This window comes from Lipotes vexillifer, unplaced genomic scaffold (genome assembly GCF_000442215.2).
Source record: "Lipotes vexillifer unplaced genomic scaffold, Lipotes_vexillifer_v1.1 scaffold982, whole genome shotgun sequence".
NCBI classification, from domain to species: domain Eukaryota; kingdom Metazoa; phylum Chordata; class Mammalia; order Artiodactyla; family Lipotidae; genus Lipotes; species Lipotes vexillifer.
In genome coordinates, this window is record NW_006789467.1 from 2,568,996 (window position 1) to 2,593,396 (window position 24,401).

Genomic DNA, 24,401 nt, shown 5'->3' on the forward strand with positions numbered 1-24,401 from the left:
TGGCACGGCCCCTCCTCCCAGCCTTTACTCTTTACTCATTAGCCAGGCTGTGCGGTGCCCCGGCCGGCTGGGCGAGGCTGGCTGCGCGGGTGCTCTGGCCTGCGGCGTGGCTGCTGCCTGGGCTCGGAATGGACGGCTCCCGGGACATGGTCCCCCCGGGCCGAGGGAGCCGCTGCCCTGCCCTCCGCAGGCTGGTCCCCGTCGGCTTCGGGGCCGAGGCGAGGACGCTCGTCGTCCTTTCTGGACCCCTGGTAAGGAGGCGGCGGTGAGTGGAGGGCCGCCATCCAGGCATGACGCGAGGGCCGGGCAGGGGCTGCTCACGACCTTGCCCAGAAACTGCCCATGATGACTGTGTCCAGGTGGCCCCAGGGGCTGCTGCCTAGAGCCTGGCAGGGCCTGACCCCCTCAGCAGTGGGCAGCCCCTTCCCCCCCCCCCGCCCCCCCCCCCCCCCCAAGCAAGAGAGGGGGGCTGTTCCCACCCCTCCCCACCTCCCTTGACAGAACTAGAGGCGAGAGTTGTCACCACTTCTGGAGAGGGTGAGGGCAGTGAGCGCAGCCAACAGGACCTTGGGTAGAGGGGCACAGCCACACCCCACATGTGCAAAACCCCATGAAGGAGCCAAGGAAACAAGCAGCCCACCCTCAGTCTCCTCCCCGTCCCCATCACTCAGACTCAGCCAGACCCTCAGCAGTGGGCCGCCCCTTCCCCCCCCCCCCGCCCCCGTCAGAAGGGGCAGGCATGTCCTTCAGGAACCCACGGGAAGGCTGGGCTGAAAGCCGAGAGGGCGAGTGAGGGGAGCTGGGGGTCCCCTCTGGGCGTTTGCAGGAGAAGGGCTGCCTCTGCCTGTTTTATTTCCAAAGGGAAAATGGCTTAGATGCATTTTTTCTCACCGTAAAGGCTAATAAATATGTGCTCGCTGTAAGAGTTTCAGACAACACGAAAAGTTAGAAGAAACTTCTTTCTAATCCCAGCCCCTGGACAGAGCCGTTCCTAAGGTTTTGGTGTCTTGAACCCCGCTCCTCTGTTTGTGCGTGGCCTGATGAGCTGGTGACGATAGCATCGCCAGCGGTACCCTCTCCAGCCCCTGTGCTGGGTGCTGCTTGGCAGGGAGACCGGGGCTCAGGGGTTAATGCAGTTGCGCAGCGGGGGATGGGGCGGGACCCGGGCCTCCCATCACCCAGCCTGGCTGCTGCAGCAGCCTCGGCCGCATGCTCGCTCCCCCGCTCTGGGTGACTTGCCCTGTGGCCTCAAGGGGCTTTTGCGGGTCTTTGCTCGGCCTCGCAGGGCCTGGGGAGCCTCTCTGGTGGGGCTGGGCTGTGAGGGGTCGGCAGGACTGGGGGGCCCTTGACCGTGGCCACCGTCCTCCAGTTCCTCTTCCAGATGCTGAACTTCATGACCTATGTCGTGAGCTCCGTGTTCTGCGGACACCTGGGCAAGGTGGAGTTGGCGGCAGTGACCCTCTCGGTGGCGGTGAGTACAGCCAGGGCCGCAGGGACCTTCCCCCCTGGGCTCCGGGGAGAAGAGACAGCCTAAGGGCACAGCTGGACCTCAGGGCCTCGCCCAAGGCACACCACATGGCGCGGGCAGGGCCCGGCCAGGACGGGTCACGGGCTGCTGGGCAACCCCCCAGGTGCAGGGTCCCCCCTCGGGCTCCGCCTGACAGACTGCGCTCTCTCCTGTGTGTGTCTCCAGTTTGTCAATGTCTGCGGAGTTTCCATTGGATTTGGCTTGTCCTCGGCCTGTGACACCTTAATGTCCCAGGTAGGTGGGCCTCCTCAGCTGCTGCAGAAACGGTGGGGCTGGGGGCCCACCTGAGGCCCCTTAATGTCCCCTGGATCTGGGAGCTCGTGAGGCCCTGGGCGGAGGCAACTGTCCCTGGCACACCCACCCCCAAGGGCCGCGTGCTGCAGGGACCAGACCCTCCCCTTGAAAAGAGCCCGGGCAGCCAGGCGAGAGAGCCCTGGAGGGAAAGACAGTCCCCTGACCTCGAGTGCGAGGGCCCACGGACGGGGCCTCCAGCTCTCAGGGGCCCTCAGCCTAGTGGGGCTCAGCTCTGGGGGTCCCGGGCTCACGGTGGGCCTGGCTGCCGCTCACCCCCGGGGAGACTTGGCAGGTGCTCTCGCGCCGGGGGGCGGGGGGGGCGATGCCTCCCCCATCGGGAGCTGTTGGCGAGCCGGGCACGACGGGCGGACGGAGGCTGGGGCTCAGCAAACAGCTGCTGCTGTCCCTCTGTGAGCAGGCTGAGCCCCTGCAGTGGCCGCCCCGGGTGCGATGGAGGGCTGCCCCACCCCGCCCTGCCGGGAGCCTGCGGTGCCCGCCCGCCCCCAGCCCTGGCAGGGCCCCCGGGGCAGCGGGCAGGTGCGCGGGGCGTGGGCGCTGACCCGCTGTGTTTCAGAGCTTCGGCAGCCCCAACAGGAAGCACGTGGGAGTCATCCTGCAGCGCAGCGCCCTGGTTCTGCTGCTCTGTTGCTTTCCCTGCTGGGCGCTCTTCCTCAACACCCAGCACATCCTGCTGCTCTGCAGGCAGGACCCGGCCGTGTCCAGGTACCCCGGGCGGGGGGAACCCTGGCGAAGCCCACCCCCGGGCCCCGCGCTCCTCTGGGTCCCGAGCCGTCGCGAGCGCGGCCCCTCTGGGACGTTGCGGGGTTGCTTTGGAGCTGCTCCCGCGCAGCCTGCTGCTCCAGCCGTGGCCAGCAGAGGGCAGACCAACGGCCAGTTTTAACTGAGGAGGAAAAGACAGGATTTGCGTGGTGTTTGCGTTTGTGTCCCAGCGCGTGGTTGGAGCCTCCGAGATGCTTTTTGAAGAAGTGAAGGGTGCACCACCCCAAATTCCAAACAGTGGAAACAGGACTGAGCCCAACTTCTGATGAATCACACGCTTTGTTATTAATTTTAGATTTGCCCTCTCATGGGAACACCTTGCTCATTTAATATTATGCCCGTGGAATTTGGTTATTTCTTGATGTGATAGAACCTTTTTTCTCCCTTACAAACCACACGTCACCCCGAATTCAAGTTCCTCAGCCCTGAGACCCCGTGGTGGGGTCCTTGGGCCCCTCCTCCTGCGCCTTCCTAGCACGTGGTGGCAGCCTCCCTCGACCACTGAGGTTCCACTTGACTTGGGGGTCTTGTCTCAGGGGTAAAGCCTGCTGAAGCCTCTCCTCACACCCGGGGGCGCAGGCTGCTCCGCTCAGAGCCCTGGTTCTCCCGCAGGCTAGCCCAGGAGTACGTGCATGTTTACATCCCAGCGCTCCCGGTAAGTCCTCTGCTGAACTTGGGGAGGTTGGGCCCACACTCCCCGAGATTCTGGCTTTTTGCCTGGCTCCCCGTCAGCTGAGGTGGCCATCGGCCCTCATGCTGGCGGCCGAAGGGGCCAGAGAAAAGTTCTCATTTTGGTTGGTGCAGATTGAACTTTTAAAAAGTAGCGTGGGGACTTCCCTGGCAATCCAGGGGTTAAGACCCCGCACTTCCGTTGCAGGGGGCACAGGTTCAGTCCCTGGTTGGGGACTGCAATCCCACATGCCGCGCAGCAAGGTCAAAAAATAAAAAAGAAAAGAAAAAGTTATTACAATATTATTATTTTTTAAATGTAGCACATGTTTTTCTGATTAGAAAACCATTTATGGGAGAAATTCTGGAAAGCCTGGGGAAGAAAAATGTCAAATCTGTAATCCTACCACAGGTTAACCTGTGGTAGGTTAAACCTGTTAAGGATTAACACAGGTTAATCCTTCTCTCCAGGATTATTTCTCTTCGTGGGCATGTGTGTTCAAACATACAGACTCATGCGTAGTGTGAAACGGGGCCAATGTGTGTATGTTGTATTATAACCTGTTTTTTCCCTTTCAAATAAATATGTCATTAGTCTCTTGATATGATTAAATAGCCTTCCACAATATCCATTTCAAAGGCAATGTAGTATCCCCTAGTGCCATAATTTATTAACCAATCCCTACATGTTAGGTATTTAGGTTGTTTGCAGTAGTCACTATTATAGATTAGATTGTGATAAACGTTCTTATAGAAAAATCTTTGTGAACATCTGGAATGATTTCCTTAAGATGTGTTATTGGAATTAGAGTTGCTCTGTCAATGGCTTTTTTTTTTCTTTTAATTAATTATTTAAATTTTTGGCTGTGTTGGGTCTTTGTTTCTCTAGTTGTGGCAAGCGGGGGCCACTCTTCATTGCGGTGCACGGGCCTCTCACTGTCGTGGCCTCTCTTATTGCGGAGCACAGGCTCCAGACGCGCAGGCTCAGCGGCCATGGCTCACGGGCCTAGTTGCGCCGCGGCATGTGGGATCTTCCCAGACCAGGGCTCGAACTCGTGTCCCTTGCATTAGCAGGCAGATTCTCAACCACTGCGTCACCAGGGAGGCCCTGTCAATGGCTTTTGATGCCAATTTGTACCACTTCTGCCCCCAAGAACAATATTCTCATCAGCACAGTGTATTATTAAAAATTTTTTTCCAATTAGAAATAAGTTATTTTAACACGCATTTTATTGCTAATGAAGCGAGCATTTTTTCGTGTATTTGTTGATCATTTGTTTTCCTTCTGTGAATTGTCCGTATCCTTTGCTTATTTTAGTGGGTTCATCTTTTTTAAATTATTTTAACTCTTGTTAAATAATTTCTGAACCCTTTGACATGTCACAAACATTTTTCAGTTTTTCACTTGCCTTCTAATTTTCGAAACTTTTGACTTAGAGTTTTTAATGCATACGTAACAGTCCCGTAAATCCCATCCTTTATGACGTGTCTTTGGGCTTAAAAACAGTGAACCCATTGCAAATTGTAGCAGCATTTGCCTATATTTCCTCTGAACCCTTTCATGGTTTCTGTCGTTACATTTAAGACCGTAATCTAACAGACTTTTTCTAAGACTCATTGAATATTCTCTCCTTTCTCTGTTAATTTATTAAATACTAAATAAGCAGTCCATCCACTCCGATCAGTTTCTGAGATTCGAGACCCGCCCAGTGGTCTGTGTGTCCACCCCTAACCTATTGCTACACTGTTTGATTTGCTGTGGTGCAGTGCTGTTTCCGGGAAGTCCATCCTCTCATCTCCAGCGCCCCCTATCCTCCTCTGCACACCAGCACTGGGGATAGAGCTCTTAAGGAGGGGGCTGGGAAGGGGGCGGGGCGGGGTGAATGCGTGCGGGGTGCCCACAGGGGATGCCAGGCCTGGCAGGGAGCCCCAGCCTCACCCTCCTCCTGTCTGGAAGGCCAGTGCCATGACCTCTTTGGGGCCTGGCTAGCTCCACATTTCTTCTGTATCGTGGAAACCACCTGAAAAGTCTGGTTTTTCTCCTCCGAGCCTTTGGCTATTCAGACCAAGTGAAGGTATCTTGTCAAACAGAGCCATTGGGGCTGTGTCAGGGGGAAACATCACGTTATCACTGTGGCAGCAACTTTATCGAATAAAGTCCCTCCTGTACAATGGTGCTGCAGAGTTTAACTACCAATAAAATAAGAATCATAATGACTCAGTGTTTACATGATGCTTACCTAACTCTTGGAGCACTTAAATGTGCCAAATACTGTTTTGTAAGCACTTTGCAATGTGAACTTTGTATATGAATGTATGTATAAATATTAGGGATTCACATGCATGTTATTGCATGTGAGGAAACTGAGGCACAGAGAGGTTAAGTAACTTGCCCAAGGCCACACAGCTCACAAGAGGCAGAGCCAGCGTCTGAACCCAGCTCCTTGCTCTTGCTGACTGAGCGGTGCGGAAGAGAGGCGGAGGGCTGAGGGGAGGGTGCGCAGGGGGTGCAGGCCCCGGGCCAGGCCTTGACAGAGGGCAGAAAGGACAGGGCGGTGCCCCCGACACACACACTGACGCACAGGCCCTCTCTGTCCTCGGCAGACGGGGAAAGGCCCACCACCCCTGTGCGGTCTCCAACCTGCTCTGCCGAGGCTGCTGCTGCCACACCCCTGGGCGCCCGCTCCCTCAGTCCAAGGCCTGCCCCCTCCAGGTCCTTGTCTCTGGCGGCTCGAGCCAGGCCCAGGGTGTCCCAACCTGTGGGTCTGGGCTCAGGAGCCCTGCGGCTCTCAGGCCACCTCCCTGCTGGTCCCAGGCTGGGGGCTGGAGTGCAGGTCAGCACACAGCCCATCTCTGGGGTCCCAGCGGTACCATGGTGAGGCAGTTGCCCCAACTCACCTAAGAAGTGCCTGTTAGTGTCCGTCTGGTGGTGTTTTGGTAGTTGCTTACTTCGTGTGTGTGTTTATTTTATACAGGCAAATTTTCTTTACAGCCTGCTGGCCAAATATCTGCAAAATCAGGTACAGGTCCCTGGCCGGAGCTGCCCCCAGCCCCCACCCTGTTCCAGTGGGCGGGGTGCCCGGGGTCCCCTCTGCGCTTTGCCCCATCCTGATCGCCACACGGGGGCCCTCGAGGAGCTGCGTGTCCCCAGCCTCCAACCACCCCCCTCAGTCTCACCCTCACCTACTTCAGGGCATCATGTGGCCCCAAGTCCTCAGCGGCGTCGTGGGCAACTGTGTCAACGGGCTGGCCAACTACATCCTGGTTTCCGTGCTGGGCCTGGGGGTCAGGTGAGCACCGGGGCTGGGGGCCCAGCATCCGGGGGTCGTGGGGAACCGGGGGCTGCTGCTCCCTGGGGTTCTGGAGACCCGCTGCTAAGGAGACGGGGTGAGGAGCCGCTGCCCACCCCTGCCTGGCCTGCCTGAAGGGGCCCAGAGTGGGTCTCCCCCGGATGGGGCCCATCCTGGGATGGGGTGCCGGCAGAGCCAGGCCCGTGGCCCTCCCCGCCCAGGCCCGGCACTCAGCTGTGGCCCCAGCCCTGCCGTCGTTGCTCTGCCAGGGGCTCGGCCTGTGCCAACACGGTCTCCCAGTTCACGCAGGCCGTCCTCCTGCTTCTCTGCGTCATCAGGAAGAAACTGCACCTGGACACGTGGGCAGGTGCGAGGGCCGCCCTTCCTGGGGGCTGAGCGGGCAGGCGGCAGGCGGGCTCCAGCTGCAGCCCCTTGCAGGAGGCCTGGCCCGGGCCTGCCCGCACGTCCCTCAGGGCCCCCTCCCCGGCCCCCCCCCCCGCCGAGGCCCAGGCTTCCCCATCCAGTGCGGACAGAGGTGGTACGTGGTGGAGCCTGGACCGAACCCGTTCCCAGGCCTCAGGTTCTCAGCTCTTAGCCCCTGAGACAGCGCCAGGGGCACTGGCCAGGCATCCTACTCCCCCCACCAGCCCCCTCCAGCCCCCCTGCAAGATGCCAGGTGCCCGGGCCAAAGGCAGGGGGCGGGGCAGGGGGCGGGGCCGCAGGGTGGACCGCGGCTCAGCTGGCGGCCTCTGCTCCTAGGCTGGTCCAGCCAGTGCCTGCAGGGCTGGGGCCCCTTCTTCCGCCTGGCCGTGCCCAGCATGCTCACGACTTGCATTGAGTGGTGGGCCTACGAGATCGGGAGCTTCCTCATGGGTACGTGGACAGCAGGGTGCAGGGAGCCGCGTGGGCCGCCCCCCAGCTCAGGACCCCCTCCCCCGGATGGGTGGTCCCCCAGCCCGGCCCGTCTCCCCACCGGGCCGTGAGCTCCCGGCGCTGCCTGGCGTAGGCGTGGCACTGAGTGGACACCCGGGCGTGGTGGTCAGTCAGCGAGGGAGTGAGGTCCCGCTGATGCGTGAGCAGCTGTGGGCATCGCCTGGCACGTTGTGTGCTCATCAGCGGACTCGGTCCAAACAGCCAGGGCTGGGGTGGCCCCTAGAAACCTTCCAGCCCACCCCTGGCCCAATCGGAGATGAGAACATGGACCCCAAGAGTTAGGTGGTCCGGAGTCACCCGGCAGGGCTGAGAACTGAACTCTGCCTTCCTGCCCTGGTCCAGTTTTTCCCTTCTTCATCACACCTCGTACACAGAGGAGAGACCCTGACCCTGTAACATCTGGGCAGGGGTCTCCTGGAGGGCTGGAGCCCAAGCGGGAGCATTCTCTGCTGCATCTGCCATTGGAAACCACTGGCCCCTTGGCCCCTGAGCGAGGGGCTTGCTGTCAGCCCAGGGCTGTGGGCTGGCCGGCCGGGCACTCACCATGTTCCCCGCCACCCCCAGGCCGGCTCAGCGTGCTCGACCTCTCTGCCCAGGCCATCATCTACGAGGTGGCCACTGTCGTCTACATGGTGAGGCTCGATGGGGGCGCCTTTGCCATGCCCTGCCCCTAGCCCGGCCCCCTGACGGCCTGGGGGTGTCAGAGGAGGGGGGGCTGTCCCCTCAAAGGCTGTCTCTGTCCCCCGAGGGACCCTCTGGACCTCCTGCACCCACCAGGCCCTGCCAGACACATGTGGCCCACGGCTGCTCCGCTGAATTCACGATGTTGCAATTGTTTTGAATTAATTAGCACCATTTAAAATAGGGAGATTTCACATCACAATCTAGATATTTGCATTTTTTTGAAAAATGGGACATGCCATTTAGCAGTGAGCCCATGTTCCTGCACACCCCAGCTGGTGGGCGCTGGGGGACAGTGGCCCTCGTGAGGGCATTTCCTCACGTCCACCGTGGTCCCTGCAGCTCCTTCCTCTGCCCCGGACACGTGGGTTGTCCCGTGTCACTCGTGTAGCACCTGCTGGCCTCCTGGGGCATGCAGTCTGTGACCCTAGCTTTAATCAAGGGAGTTGCAAAAATCTACATGCACTAAACTAATTTATAAGGTGATTCTTGTTACGGATGGCTTCCGCTGAATCTTTTCTTCTTACAGGGAGCTTTTCTAACATAGTTAAGACCACATCCACCTCTTCTTTTTTTTTTTTTTTAATTTTTATTTATTTATTTTTGCGGTACGCGGGCCTCTCACTGCTGTGGCCTCTCTTGTTGCGGAGCACAGGCTCCGGACGCGCAGGCTCAGCGGCCATGGCTCACGGGCCCAGCTGCTCCGCGGCATGTGGGATCTTCCCGGACTGGGGCACGAACCCGTGTCCCCTGCATCGGCAGGTGGACTTTCAACCACTGCGCCACCAGGGAAGCCCCCACATCCACCTCTTAACACGCATTTACTCCTGTATTTCCGGCAGCGCGTTGATTTCGGTTGCCTGTGATGTCTGACGGCCCGGCCCGGTGGGTTTGGCCGGCCCTGGGTAGCCCACCCCACCTCCCAGGTCTCGCCCTGTCGCCAGCAGCCTCGCGGGCCCCGCCCCCTGGACACATCCTGCCTCCCTCTCGGCCCCGGGGCAGGAGGGGGCCTCTAACCACCACACCTTTTCTCTGATCCCAGATTCCCATGGGGCTCAGCATCGCGGTCTGTTTCCGAGTGGGGACGGCCCTGGGAGCCGCAGACACCGTGCAAGCCAAGCGATCTGCCATCTCAGGCACCCTCTGCACAGGTGGGTGGGGTCGGGACCTAGGCCGGGGAGGGCTTGGGAGCCAACGGTTCACCTTCCAAACCTGTTATACCTGCCACGTGGCCTAGAACAGCCCCTCTGACGAGCAGCAAGCCTGCTGTGCCCCTTCCGCTCCTTCCCTGCCGCTGGGGTTCTGGGCTGTCAGTTTCCATCACTTAGTGTGACTCTGGGAAAGCCAGTCCTCCTTCAAGCCTGCCCTGCCAGATTTTCCACAAGCTTGGGACCTGCCCATCCCAGCCCTCAGAGTGGCCCCATCTGTGTCCATCCTGCCTCTGCTTTCTGCAGCTGCCAGGCTCAGATCAGCTCCTCATGCAGAGTAGTGGCTCTCAGGCTTCAGCCCTGGGGGTGGGGTAGGGGTGTGTGTGTGTGAAAACACAGAACCCCACCTGCCGGAGTTTCTGACTCCGTAGGTCGGAGGTGATGGTCTGAGAATATGCATCCTCTAACCAGCTACCAATGATGCTGCTGCGGCCGGTGCAGGGACCCCACTTGCGAACCACAGGAGGAAAGGCGTTTCATATGTGGTGCCCTCCTTGCCAGACCACAAACGAGGGTCTTAATCCAAATGAACATGGGGTGGGGCTGGACAGGTGGAAGCTGGGCTGTGCCTTTGGTCTCTTACAGTTGGCACCTCGCTGTTTGTGGGCACCCTGTTGAGCCTTCTGAGGAATAAACTGGGCCACATCTTTACCAATGACGAGTAGGTAATCGGTTCTCTCACTCACTTCTGGGGATGCCAGGTGCTCCCCAGCTGGTCCCCAGAGACGCCCCCTCTACTGCTCACCTGTCGGTAGAGGGCACCAACCAGAGGGCAGGGCGAAATTTGGGGGCTTCTCGGGGGGTTAAGATGTGTGTCCCCCAGACACAGGGAAACTCAGAGACAGGAGCATCAGTTACGTTGGCGTGGGGCAGGGGCAGAATAGAAGGGACACGAAGGGCACTCCAAGGATGCGCTCGTGTCTTACCGCTCCCGTTCTCCTGCAGGGAAGTGGTCGCCTTGGTCAGCAAGGTCCTGCCGCTTTACGTCGTCTTCCACCTGTTTGAGGCAGTCTGTGTGAGTCCTGCTCTGACCCCGCCACTTTCACGCACCCTCCCCGAGGCCGTTCAGGGCTGTGAGCGTTAGCTCACCGATTCGCAGAGAGGGCTGACCAGAGAAGAGGCGCCCGAAGTGTCCGCTCGTGTTGTTTCTGTCACTCAAAATAATGAGCCCCCTTCTGCTGTGCAATTCCAACACGCCAGAGACGCACGCAGATGAGCAGAATCCTGAACACTGGCCCCAGTGTAAACTCACGAATCCGTCCCTTCCTCGTTCCCCAGAGCGGGGGCCAGGAGCAGTCGCGCCAGTTGCCAGAGTAAAGGGACACTTGGGAGGAGAGGGTCGGCCCGGAGCACAGCGGGCCTGACTTCCTGCTCCTGTGATCGCTGAAGGGCAGGTCCCGTTTAGTGCAGGTTTGAATTATGTGAACTTTTAAAAGCATCGCATAAAGAAAGAAAGCACTAAAGTCTCATTTGATAAGCAGAATTTGAAATTGTGGGTCTTCTGCTTCACATCTCGGGTCCCGTGAATCTTTCAGGAAGGCATCCCGAGCATAAAATCCACATCTCTTCATGGAGTGAGTGCTTAGCTAGCCGCACAGAACACTGGGGCAAGCACCTGCACGAGAATTATCATCAACTCTTATGGAAAATAAATAACCTTGGGAGAAGCTGTTCGTGGAGGATTTTTCCAAAAGCCCCAGTGCTCTCTGCCCAGTTGCCTGTTTGTTCCAGGACTGGCCTTTGAGTGTAGCCGGGCAAATACCTGGAGCACGTTTCTGACCTCAGCAGGACCGCTTGCTCTGTGCTGGTTTTCGGCATCGAAGCCATAGCTTTTACCGCAGAACGTTAAGAGAAACTATCTTATGGGTTCTGTTATTGCTTTTGTCATGGGCTAGTGTTAAGGACACTATTATTACTTTTTCTCTAGCTCCAAGGTGAGGCCACGGCTGAGAGATTCCTCCTGCAATGTAAGGTCAGGGAGCGCTCTGGCTTCTAAATGTTCTGAAGGCAGCACCTCTCCGTTCAGTTTGCTCACCAGGGAACCCGAGGCAGACATATAGTTAGCAATTGCAAGGGACCTTAGAGCTTGTGTATCTGCATCTATCATCTTTTCCCCCAGCTAGATCTATATCATTCTTTTTTTTTTTAAATTAATTAATTATTTTTATTTTTGGCTTCGTTGGGTCTTCGTTGCTGCACACGGGCTTTCTCTAGTTGCGGCGAGCGGGGGCTACTCTTTGTTGCGGTGCGTGGGCTTCTCATGGCAGTGGCTTCTCTTGTTGTGGAGCACGGACTCTAGGTGCACGGGCTTCAGTAGTTGTGGAACGTAGGCTCAGTAGTTGTGGCACGTGGGCTCAGTAGTTGTGGCATACAGGCTCTAGAGCACAGGCTCAGTAGTTGTGGGGCACGGGCTTAGTTGCTCCATGGCATGTGGGATCTTCCCGGACCAGGGCTTGAACCCGTGTGCCCTGCATTGGCAGGCGGATTCCTAACCACTGCGCCACCAGGGAAGACCCGATCTATACCATTCTTAATTTATGTGTTCCATGGACCTAATCTTTATTTTATATTTTTTATAACTTTCTTGAGTTTTAATTTACGTACCATAAATTCATGCATTTTAAGTACATAAGTCAATCCTTTAAAATAAATTTATACTTGGGCAGCCAGCACTGCAATCCAGTTTTAGAATATTTTCATCCCCCCCGCCAAAATTCCTGGGGCCTGTTCTTTTTTTTTTTATTTTAATTTATTTATTTTTGCTGTGTTGGGTCTTCGTTTCTGTGCGAGGGCTTTCTCTAGTTGTGGCAAGCGGGGGCCACTCTTCATCGCGTGCACAGGCCTCACTATCGCGGCCTCTCTTGTTGCGGAGCGCAGACTCCAGACGCGCAGGCTCAGTAGTTGTGGCTCACGGGCCTAGTTGCTCCGCGGCATGTGGGATCCTCCCAGACCAGGGCTCGAACCCGTGTCCCCTGCATTGGCAGGCAGACTCTCAACCACTGCGCCGCCAGGGAAGCCCCATAGGGCCTGTTTTGAAGTCACTCCCTGCTTGCATGGCCAGCCCTAGGCAATCCACTGACTTGCTTTCTGTCTGTGTGAACTTGCCTTTTCTGAATATTTCATAGACATGGAATCATACAATATAATCATACAGTCTTTCGTGTCTGGTTTCGTTCACTTAGTGAAATGCTTTTGAGGTTTGTCCATGTTGTAGCATTTTTCAGGACTTCATTTCTTTTTTGTGGCTGAATGATGGTCCATTGTGTGGCTGTAACACGTTTTGTCTACCCATTCATCAGGTGATGAACATTTAGGTTGTTTTCAGTGTTGGCTGTTGTGACTAAGGCTGCTGGGAACATTGACGTACAAGTCATCATGTGGACGTATGTTTCTGCTCCCCTTGGTAGAGTCCTAGGATTTGAATTGTTAGGTTGAACCATAAGTTTATTTTTAACTTTCTAAGAAACCATTAAGCTGTTTTCCAAAGCAGCTGTACCATTTTACATTCCCACCAGCAATATATGAGGATTCCAGTTCCTCCCCCTCCCTTGCCAATTCTTGGTATTGTTTGTCTTAAAACTTTAAAAACAGATTTTATTTTTAAGACCAGTTTTGGGTTTACAGAAAAACTGAGAAAATACAGCGAGTTCCCATAAACCCCTCTCACTCCTCCTTTCCCCTTTTATTTACATCCGGTATTAGTGCAGGACATTTGTTTAGTTGATGAAAGAATATTGATACATTATAATTAATTAAGTCCATAGTTCTCCATAGGGTTCATTGCTGCCATTGTACAGTCTATGGATTTTGACAAAGGTATAATGACATGGACCCACCATTATAGAATCATACGAGATACAAACTACTATATATAAAATAGATAAACAACCAGGTCCTACTGTATAGCACAGGGAACTGTATTCAACATCCTGTAATAAACCATAGTGGAAAAGAATATAGATATAGATATATATATCTCTGAATCACTTTGCTGTACAGCAGAAACTAACACAACATTGTAAATCAGCTGTACCTCAATTAAAAAAAGAGAATCATGGGAGTTCCCTGGTGGTCTAGTGGTTAGGATTCGGCACTTTCATTGCCGTGGCCCGGGTTCAATCCCTGGTCAGTTAGGGCCCAAAAAAAAGGAATCATATGCATAATTTCACTGCCATAAAAATCCTCTCTGCTCCCCCTGTTCATTCCTCCCCTTCTCCCGCTGTCCCCCTCCCTCACCCGCTGGCCATCACTGATCTTATTTATTGTCTCTGTAGCTTTGCCTTCTCCAGTGTCTTATAGCTGGAGTTAAACAGCACGTAGCCTTTTCAGGTTGGCTTCTTTCATTTAGTCATGTGCACGTAAGGGGCCTCCACTGGGTCTTTTCGTGGCCTGACAGCTTGTTTCGTTTTAGCACTGATGTTTCACTGTCTGGACGGACCACATTAAAGGGCATTGTGGTTGCTTCCGAGTTCGGCCAATTATGAATAAAGCTGTGAACATTATTGTGCAGGTTTTTGTGTGGACATAGTTTTCACCTCTTTCTGGAAATACCTGGCTGCATGATGGTTGAATAGCATGGTAATATTACGTTTAGCTTTGTAAGAAATTGCCCAACTGCCTTCCAGAGTGGCTGCACCATTTTGCATTCCTATCAGCGATCAGTGAGAATTCCTGTTGATCGGCATCCTTGCCAGAATTTGGTGTTGTCAGTGTTTTGATCCTAGTCATTCTAACGGGTGTATAGTGGTGTCTCATTGCTGTTTTAATTTATAACTTCCGACTGACGCATAATGTGGAGCATCTTTTCATACGCTTATTTGCCATCAGTGTGTCTTCTTTGGTGAGGTGTCTGTTCAGAGCCCATTTTAAAATTGGCTTGTTTTCTTATTGTTGTGTTTTAAGAGCTTTTGTATAGTTTGTTTTTAATTTTTATTTTTATTGGAGTGTAGTCGATTTACAATGTTGTGTTAGTTTCAGGTGTACAGCAAAGTGATTCGGTTATACATATATATATTGTAAAATGTATTCTTTTCCATTATGGTTTATCTCAGGATATTGAACATAGGTCCCTGTGCTATACAGTAGGACCTTGTTGTTTATCCATCCTATATATAATAGTTTGCATCTACCAACCCCAAACTCCCAGTCCATCCCTCCCACACACCCCTCCCCCAGTAATTCTTTATATGTTCTGTACATAAGTCCTTTATCAGGTATATGATTTGCAAGCCCAGTCTGTGGCTTGACTTTCATTTTCTTATTTATTTATTTTAAAAAAATAACTTTTTATTTTTGGCTGCATTGGGTCTTCGTTGCTGTGTGCGGGCTTTCTCTAGTTGCGGCGAGCGGGGGCTATTCTTTGTTGTGGTGTGCGGGCTTCTCATTGCAGTGGCTTCTCTTGTTGTGGAGCACGGGCTCTAGGTGCACAGGCTTCAGTAGTTGTGGCACGTGGGCTCAGTAGTTGTGGCGCACGGGCTTAGTTGCTCTGCAGCATGTGGGGTCTTCCCGGACCAAGGCTCGAACCCCTGTCCCCTGCATTGGCAGGCGGATTCTTTGTTTTTTTTTTTTTTTCTTCCTGTACGCGGGCCGCTCACTGTTGTGGCCTCTCCCATTGAAGAGCACAGGATCCGGATGCGCAGGCTCAGCGGCCATGGCTCATGGGCCCAGCCCCTCCGTGGCATGTGGGATCTTCCCGGACCGGGGTACGAACCCGTGTCCCCTGCATCGGCAGGTGGACCCTCAACCACCGCGCCACCAGGGAAGCCTGGCAGGCGGACTCTCAACCACCGCGCCACCAGGGAAGCCTGGCAGGCGGATTCTCGACCACTGCGCCACCAGGGAAGCCCCCTCATTTTCTTAACTTTTGAGCTGCAAAAGTTTGCGCTTTTAATGTAGTCCAGTTTCTCATTTTCTTTTCTTTTATGGCTCGCGCTTTTGCTGTCATATATAAGAAATCTTTGCCTAACCCAAGGTCACAAAGATTTTCTCCTATGAATTCTTCTAGACATTTTATAGTTTTAGGTCCTACACTTATGTTTCTGATTCATTTTGAGCCCATTTTTGTGTTTGGTACAAGGTAAGGGTCTAAGTTTACTTTTTTGTTTGTGGATATTCAGCAGTCCCAACACCATTCTTGGTGTGTGAAAGGCTATTCCCTCCCCAGTGAATTATCTTGGCACTTTGGTCAAAAATGAATTGGTTGTAAATGTAGTGATTTATTTATAGATTCATAATTCTGTTTCATTAATTTATACGCCCATCCTGTGCCAATACTACAGTGTCTTAAGTACTGTAGCTTTATAGTGAGCTTTGAAATAAGTTAGTATAAATCTTCCAACCTTGTTCTCTCTTTTTAATTGCTTTTGTTCTTCTAGATCCTTTGCATTTCCATATGTATTTTAGAACCAGCGTGTTAATTTCTACTAAAAAGCCTGCTGGGATTTTGAAAGGAATTGTGTTGACACCGCAGAGCAATTTTGGGAGAATTGTCATCTTAACAGTATTGTTAAAATGGACATGGAATGTCTCTCCGACTAGTTAGATTTTCTTTAATTTACCTCAGCAACGTGCTGTAGTCTTCAGTGGTCAAATCTGGCACTACTTTTGTTAAATTTATCCCCAAATATTTTGTTCTTTTTGATGGTATTATGAATGGAACTCTTTTCTTAATTTCATTTTTAGGTCGTTCATTGCTAGTTTATAGAAAGATAATTGATCTTTGTTTATTGATCTTTTATCCTGTGACCTCGTTAAACTCATTCTCGTAGTTTTTGGTGTGTGGAGTCCTTAAGGTTTTCTCCATATAGGATCATGTCATCTGTGAATAGAGTTTAACTTCTCCCTTTCCATCTGGCTAAACCTCCAGTACGATGTTGAGTGGAAGTGGCAAGAGCGTACACCTGTGCCTTGTTCTCGATGTTAAAGGGAAAGTATTCAGCCTTGTGGCATTAAATATGTTATCTGTAAAATTTTTATAAATGCCCCTTATTGAGGCTGAGGAAGAGCCCTTCTCCTAGTTTGAAATATTTTCTCATGAATGCGTGCTGGGTTTTGTAGAAGGCTTTTTCTGTATCTATTGAGATAATCACATGGTTTTGTCCTTTATTACTATGGTGTAATTACATTAATTGATTTTCAGATGTTTTACCTTGCATTCCTGGGATAAAACCCTCCTGATCATGGCGTATATCTTTTCTAATATATATCACTGAATTTGGTTTCCTAGTATTTTGTTAAAGATTTTGTGTCTACATTCATGAGAGATATTGGTCTGTGATATTTATCTTTTCCTTGTGATATCTTGATCTGGCTTTGGTATCAGCATATCATTGGCCTCCTGGAATGATTTTGAAAGTGTTCTCTCCTCATACCTATACATTTTGAGTTTGTGAAGGATTGGCATTACTTCTTCTTTAAACATGTGATAGAATTCACCAGTGAAGCCATCTGGGCTTTTGTCTGGCTTTTGTCAGAAGATTTTAAACTAATTTAATTTATTTACTTGTTATAGATCTATTCACTTTCTATTTCTTTTTTTTTTTTTAACTTATTTATTTTATTAATTTATTTTTGGCTGTGCTGGGTCTTCGTTGCTGTGTGCAGGCTTTCTCTAGTCGTGGCGAGCGGGGGCTGCTCTTCGTTGCGGTGCATGGGCTTCTCATTGCAGTGGCTTCTCTCGTTGCGGAGCACGGGCTGTAGGCGCGTGGGCTTCAGAAGTTGTGGCACGTGGGCTCAGTAGTTGTGGCTCGCGGGCTCTAGAGCGCAGGCTCAGTAGTTGTGGTGCACGGGCTTAGTTGCTCCGCGGCACGTGGGATCTTCCCGAACCAGGGCTCAAAACCGTGTCCCCTGCATCGACAGCTGGATTCTTAACCACTGTGCCACCAGGGAAGTCCCTCACTTTCTATTTCTTGTTGAGTTTGTTTTAATAATGTGTGTCTTTCTAGGAATTTATTCACTTCAACTAAATTGTCTAAATCTTTGGCAAGAAGTTGCTCATAATATTCCCTTACAATCCTTTTCTTTAGGGAAAGTAGTAATGTCTCTTCTTTCATTCCTAATTTTGGTAATTTGTGTCTTCACTTTCCTGTTTTCTTGGTCTTATTTTACCAAGGTCAAATCCTTAGTAAGTGTTCGTCAGTTTTGTGGATACTATCAAAGAACTAGAATTTTGGTTTCATTGATTTTTCTCTGCTGTTTTCTGTCGACTGTTTCAATGAATTCCACTTTAATTCTTATTATGCTCATCCTTCTGCTTTATTCAGGCATAGTTTGCTTTTCTTTACTGGTTTCCTAGGGTGGAATATTAGGCTACTGATTTGAGACCTTTCTTTCTAATATGGGCGTTTTAAAGCTATACATTTCCCTCTAAGTATTGCTTTAACTGCGTCTCATAAATTTTGATATATTGTATTTTTTTCATTCAAAATATTCTAAAATTTCTCTTGTGATTTTTTTTTTTTTTGACCCATGGGTTGAGAAGTGTGTTGTTTAATTTCCAAATATTTGGAGGTATTTCCAAAATTCTTTCTGGTAGACATCTCTAATTTAATTCTGTTGTGGTCAAAGAAAATCTTTTGTATTAATCCAGTCTTTCTAAACATGTTGCGAGTGCCAAGTCATAACCACTAGACCACCAGGCATCTAGATGTACTGAGGCCTGCTTGGTGATGTACCGTAGGTCCAACCCAGAGAGCAGCCTTTCCCCAAGGACTGCTGTTTTCTTTAGTCTTGCCTGTGATTCTGTCTCCTCCACAAACGGCAGCTGCTGTCTCTGCTCAGTTTTGTATTTTGTTTTTCTTGTTTTTAAGCTTAGCTTCCTAGGGGTCACCCCTATGTCTGCATAGCTCAGTGTTCAGCCAGTTACTGTTTGGAGGAGACGCTCAGGCACCTCTGACCGCTGGTAGGGCTTCCATTCTCTGCTGAAGGAGCCGAGTATGGGCCGGGGCCCACGCACAGTTCAGGCTGTTTTCAAGTCTGCCCCAGCGTTTACTTTCTTCTGGGTCCTCCTGTGTCTCTTCTGTGCATGTGCACAGGCTCCACTGTCCAGGATGTGTGGGAGGCTTGGGCCTGCTACAGCCTCTGCTACACGCACGCTCAGCCTCTGGTCCACTTGGGACAGAGAACTTACCAAGCATCCCCTGCCCCAGCTGTTTCGTCTCACTGGCGCTCTCTGTAAAATCACTTGTCCACCCGTCTGCTGCTTCTCGCTAACAGGCCCACAGCCTCAGGCTAGCGGGCCCACTGAAACTGTCTCTGTAATTCACAGTGCTCTAAAGGGCTTCTCAGCCTTGGCACTACTGACATTCTAGGACGGATAATTCTTTGTTGTAGGGGGGCTGTCCCGGGCATCGTAGGATGTTTAGCCACAACCCTGTCCTCAGCCCGCTAGATGCCAGTGCCCCCCCCCCCCCACCCCGAGTTGTGACAACCAAAACCAGCTCCAGACATTGCCACGTGTCCCCTGGAGGGCAAAACCACCCCCCAGATGGAGAAATACTGGTCCAGAGCACATCAGTCGTAATTTGGCAGAAGTCTTTTTTTAACCAGAAAGGATCATCTTTTATGTCATGATATATATTAATGAGAAACATGTGTGCCATATTTTAAAGTTGAAGAGATCTCCTACCCCCAACGCATTTACCTCTTTGCTCAAACGTGGGAAAGCAAACCACACAATACTCCCCATCCCTCGTCTTAACAAAATAAAAGTAACCGAACATCTGTTGAGCAATAGTGCTGACGGAGCATGCGCGGAGCCTGTATTTCTTCAGCTCATTAGGTCTGGGGTCGAGCTGGGAGGATGTCAAGTGAACAGGTGGTGCTTTCTGTAGGCAGGTCTCACGCGAGCGTCGTCATGGGGCAGCAGCGGGAAAGGCTGCCTCTTCCTTCCGGAACAAGACACTTTCACCTGCCGGCAGGAAGGCAGGAGAACGCCCCAAAGACACCCACATCGTGATCCCTGGACCTGTGGGCGTCACGTGGCAAAAGGGGTCTTTGCAGATGTGATTAAGCCGAGGGTCTTGAGGTGGGGAGACTGTCCTGGATTATCCAGGTAGCCCAGTGTTTTCAGAGGTCCTTAGAAGTGAGAGGGGGGGAAGCAGAGGTCAGAGCGATGCCTTTGCTGTCTGGGGCCCGCGGGCAGGAGTGCAGGCACCTCTAGAAGCTGGAAACGGCAGTGAAGCAGATTGTGCCCGGGGCCTCGAGAAGGAACCAGCCCCACCTTTAGCATAATGCGACCATTTCGGCCTTCTAATCTCAGGAACCCTAAAATAATCCACATGTCTTGTTTTAAGCCACCGTTTGTGGTAACTTGGTGCAGCAGCAACGGGAGACCTGCACACAGTCCGTTATGAAGCGAGTTCAGTTTCCCAAGCCGGTGGGTAGTCCGTCTCCAACTTCACCTTCCCTCTCCAGGGAGGCAGTCAAGGTGTCGACCGGGGCTCTGGAGTTGTGTCCGAAGTGCAGCGGCTTCTGCGTGACCCCGCGCAGGTCCCCGCTGGGAAGGAAGGGGGACGAGGGCCCATCCTGGTCCCGTGCTATGGACTTAAACGAGGCCATGCCCCGTAGATTCCTGCGGAAGCTCCCGCTGCTGAGACCGCCGTCAGCCTCAGCGTCACCAACCCCGGCCCCCTCTGCCTCCCCGCAGTGTCTCTACGGCGGGGTCCTGAGAGGGACCGGCAGGCAGGCCTTCGGGGCCGTCGTGAACGCCGTCACGTACTACGCCGTCGGCCTCCCGCTGGGCGTCGTGCTGACCTTCGTGGTCGGGCTGGGGCTCACGGGTACGTGGAGTGGGGGGCGGCGGGGCGCCCCGCGCGTCGTCAGACGCTCCCACCGGCCCGTGTCCTGCAGGCCTCTGGCTGGGCATGCTGGCCTCTGTCTTCCTGGCTGCCGCGGCCTTCGTCACCTACACCGCCTGCATGGACTGGAAGCGGGCTGCGGAGGAGGTGAGTGCCGCCCCCCAAAAACGCCAGGGGCGCGCCTCAACGTCTCCCGTCATGGAGACGGTGCGGTGTCGGCGGCGCCCCGTCCGGGTACCACCCCAGACCCACAAAGGAAACCTCAGCAGCCCGCCTGCCCAAGGCCAGACTAAAGCCAACGGCTCAAACTCGTCTGAACATGGGTGAGCCCCGAGGGTGCTGTGACCTTGGAAGAGGCGATGACAGCACCCTGTCACCGTCCTCTCGGAAGAACTGAAAGCGGGCGGACTGGCACTTGCTTGTCAGAGGCATTAAAGCCACAGCTTAGGCTGCAGGCTGAGCGTGGGGCGGGGGGTGCTCTCGGACCGAATCCCCGCGGAGTGGGGGTTTGCCTTCGTGTGTGGATCCAGGCCTCCTGACGCCTGAGACAACGGATTAGCACAGCCCTGAAACACCACCCCTGGAAAGTCCCCCAGAAGGATGAACACGGACAGACCTCGCTGTACTGCGCTTTGTAGGTGCTGTGGTTTCTACAGGTTGAAGGTCTGGAGCGAGCCCGCATTGAGCCCGTCTATCGGCGCCATTTTCCCAGCAGCGTCTCTCACTTCATGTCTCAAGTTTTGCTAATTCTCATCATATGTCAGACCTTCTCATTATTATCTCCTTTATGGGGAGGTGTGATCAGTGATCTCTGATGTCACTATTGCAAAAAGCTGATGGCCTGCCGAAGGCTCAGGTGATGGTTAGCATTTTTTAGCAAAGAGGCACTTTTTAACTGCGGCAGGGACAAGCCGTTTTTAGACACGATGGTATTGTGTGCTTAACAGACTCCAATATCGTGCAAACATCACTTTTATATGCACCGGGAAACCAGAAATCCCCTGTGAGTGGCTCTGTTGTGACATTCGCTTTATTGCAGTGGTCTGGAGCCTCCGAGGAGTGCCTGTGTGTGACCTCGGCCTGCAGGGCACAGCTGAGGCCGGGGTGGACAGCAGGCCGACCGGACAACTCTGTCTCCTTCAGGTGCAGAAACGTGTGGGGCTGCCGCCCCAGGCCACTGAGAGCACGACCCCCAGCCTCAGACTCGGGCCTGAGAGAGCGGTCGTATCTTCAGGTAACGCTGCCCCGCGTGTGCGGGTGACCGGGAACCGCGCGAGCCCCAGCTGCCTTTCTCCCTCAGCGTGACAGTGACCTCCGTCCTAATGCCAGGAGGGTGACACTAACGTCCGCTATCTAAGAGGCCCCGGGAAGCAGGCCCTGTCCCTCCCCAGCCTGGGGGGCAGTGAGCCTCGGTTCCATTCAGATGAGGGAGTGGGTTGAGGGCTTGGGTCTCTTCCCTGTCATCCCGCAACTGCAAAGGCAGAGGACGAGGTCGGAGCACGGGCCGTTGGACCCTAGAGCGTGTTGTCAGCACTCACCTCCAACCCAGGTGGGAGACCTGCAGGCGTGGGTTGGGCAGGTCAGCCTGGCTCGACTCAGCAGCGTGCGGGCGCTTCCCGCCGACCCCCCGAACCCCACCAGGCGGCCGATCTGCTGCCGTGGGGCGGGCGCCGGTTATCACGGCCCAAAGCCCCAGTTATCCCAGTGCCTGTGCGTCGTCCTGCGGTGGGGAACCAGCTGCAGACTCTATGGGCTTCACTTGTCACGAGGGAACATGCAAAGGCAGCTCAACTAAGCGTTTCAAACGTGCCCTGAGGTCACTGGTGAAGGTTAGGCATCACACAGGCCCAGACAGGCACGTGTGTCTGATCTCATCTCACCTTAGACAGCCTTTCCTGCGCATCCCACGTAGTTCTCTCCTCCGGTCGTGCCGTAGAGAAAAGGCGGGCGTCTCCTGCTGTGAGGGACAGGCGTCGATCATGCACCTCCAAGCCACCCCCCACCCCACCCCCATGCTAAGCTGGCCCCTGTTTGCCTCTGCAGTGGCTACGGTCAGCTACCCTGGCGTGACCCTGACAATGTACTCAAGGCCCGAGGCCCATCTGGACCTCTTTGGGACTCCAGAAGCAGCCCAACCCCTGCCAGCTCCCCCTGGCAGACTGTCGGCCAAACAGCTGGCCATCCGCCGAGGGGCTGCTCTGGGGGCAGCGACGGGCATGCTGGTAGTGGGGCTTGTCATCAGGGTCCTGACTGCCAGGCCCTAGCAAGAAAGGAAGCAGAGTGTCTGCCCACCCCACATCCTCAAAAATAGACCTTTAGCCGGTGCCTCGTGTGACATAACGGGTGTGAATTGCGGTTAACTGCTCTTTAGAAGACCTCAACTGACCGGAAGACGAGGCTCCTGGAGTTGCTACCATTATTCAATAACGTAAATGGCTTCAAATTGGAGATTTCAAATCAAAACAAAATGGCAAATGCCACCGTTACATTAAGAAGTGCATACTTCTAGGCTGAGTCTGCTGCCCAAGTCTGTACACAAAGCCTTTGTGAAGCTCTGGAAAGGGGGCCAGCGGACCCCGCGCGGAGACCCCCATCTGCGTCCTGCCCACGCACCCTCCGCAGATCCAGGCGCCGTGAGGCCCCAACCAGGGCCGGTCTGGTCACCTTTCCTTCAGTCCTCTCGTGGCACCAGCATTTTCACGTATCACAGACTTTGAGAAACACCTTTCATACAGTAGCAATGATACAAACAAGGGCAGCGAAGCCCAGATCGTTGGGCCACGTGGCCTCAGGGTGGAATCTGCTGCTGATCCAAATTCTAGGATGCTTTTGAGGCCTGGGACTGGTGACCATTTCTGGGCTCCAGGCCGCACACCGCCACCCAGTGCGGGCAGCCTGGCCTCTGTCATCATCAGTCCCTTCAGCATCAGTAGCTATAAACACACCCACAGACAGACGGATTTATTGATCAAGGTCAACAGGAAAAAAGGACGCAGAGTGCAAACCCTGGTTCTGAAGAGTCAACACGCCAGGGATCCTCCTGCAGGCCCTCCGCCCACAGGAAAGCAGAAGCCTGCATCCTCATCTGTGACATGAAGACACAGCTTCTGCAGCCAAACACAACGACCAGGTACGGAGCACAGCACAGTCACGCCACGTGTCCTAAGGTTGAGAGGTATCGAGGAAAAAGGACTCCATGCTCAAGGAAGTTTGGGAAACAACACACACTGGCACTTCAGAGGTTCTGTAGGCCTGGGATCTTTAAGATGCCGGTGTGCCTTACAAACCCCTTCTAGGCAGGGTCGGCAGTGGGGCCAGTTTTTGTGTAAAACCTTATGGGATTGGTGTCTCGTGAACATGCTCACAGAAATGCTTGTTTTGGGTCAGCAGATGGGGAAGGAGGATATAGTTGGGAAAAAAAATCCTATCTACTCTATAGATTATTTTAAGAAACAACCCATAAATGACAGTAAAACTTGAGAAAAATCTTCTTGGCTGAGAATTTAAAATGAGGGAAAATCAGTTAAAGAAAGCTGACCAACACCACCTTTGAATAGATAAAGGCAAAAAAATGGATTTATAGTTGGAGAAAACTTGTGGTCAAAGAATTGTCTCCAACAGGGGATATCTGAAAACTAAGAACATTATTACAATTCATGCCAATTTTACCAAATATGTTTATTCTGAAGCAGAATATACTAGTAGACTAGTCAATAATTTTGCTTAATTAGAATGTTTAATATTTGCAAACAAATCAACGGACAAAGGATTAATCTCCAAAATATATAAACAGCTCATGCAACTCAATCTTAAAAAAAACAAACAACCCAATCAAAAAATGGGCAGAGGACCTAAATAGACATTTCTCCAAAGAAGACATACAGATGGACAAGAGGCTCAACATCACTAATTATTAGAAAAATGCAAGTCAAAACTTCAGTGAGGTATCACCTCACACCAGTCAGAATGGGCATCATCAAAAAAATCTACAATCAATCAATGCTGGAGAGAGTGTGGAGAAAAGGGAACCCTCTTGCACTGTTGGTGGGAATGTAAATTGATACAGCCACTATGGAGAACAGTATGGAGGTTCCTTAAAAAACTAAAAATAGAACTACCATATGACCCAGCAATCCCACTCCTGGGCATATACCCGGAGAAAACCATAATTCAAAAAGACACGTGCACCCCAGTGTTCATTGCAGCACTATTTACTATAGCC

General features: G+C 52.9%; 1 protein-coding gene across 1 annotated transcript; it reads left to right on the forward strand.

Moving 5' to 3' along the window:
* The first annotated feature begins 94 nt into the window (after window positions 1-94).
* Window positions 95-22,443, forward strand: SLC47A2 (solute carrier family 47 member 2). The gene is made up of 17 exons (XM_007462670.1): window positions 95-251; window positions 1,370-1,471; window positions 1,694-1,762; window positions 2,397-2,545; window positions 3,215-3,257; window positions 6,247-6,291; window positions 6,464-6,561; window positions 6,831-6,928; window positions 7,321-7,434; window positions 8,059-8,126; window positions 9,218-9,326; window positions 9,969-10,044; window positions 10,329-10,398; window positions 20,029-20,161; window positions 20,232-20,326; window positions 21,323-21,413; window positions 22,223-22,443. Exons 1-17 carry the CDS (start codon window positions 129-131, stop codon window positions 22,441-22,443), a joined length of 1,704 nt encoding a protein of 567 aa, XP_007462732.1. The 5' UTR covers window positions 95-128.
* Window positions 22,444-24,401: the final 1,958 nt, after the last annotated feature.

Coding starts and splice junctions, on each gene's coding strand:
- SLC47A2 (XM_007462670.1), top strand. CDS start 129: ATGGACGGCTCCCGGGACATGGTCCCCCCGGGCCGAGGGAGCCGCTGC. Junction 1,472..1,693: donor CAGTGACCCTCTCGGTGGCG/GTGAGTACAGCC, acceptor GTGTGTCTCCAG/TTTGTCAATGTCTGCGGAGT. Junction 1,763..2,396: donor GTGACACCTTAATGTCCCAG/GTAGGTGGGCCT, acceptor GCTGTGTTTCAG/AGCTTCGGCAGCCCCAACAG.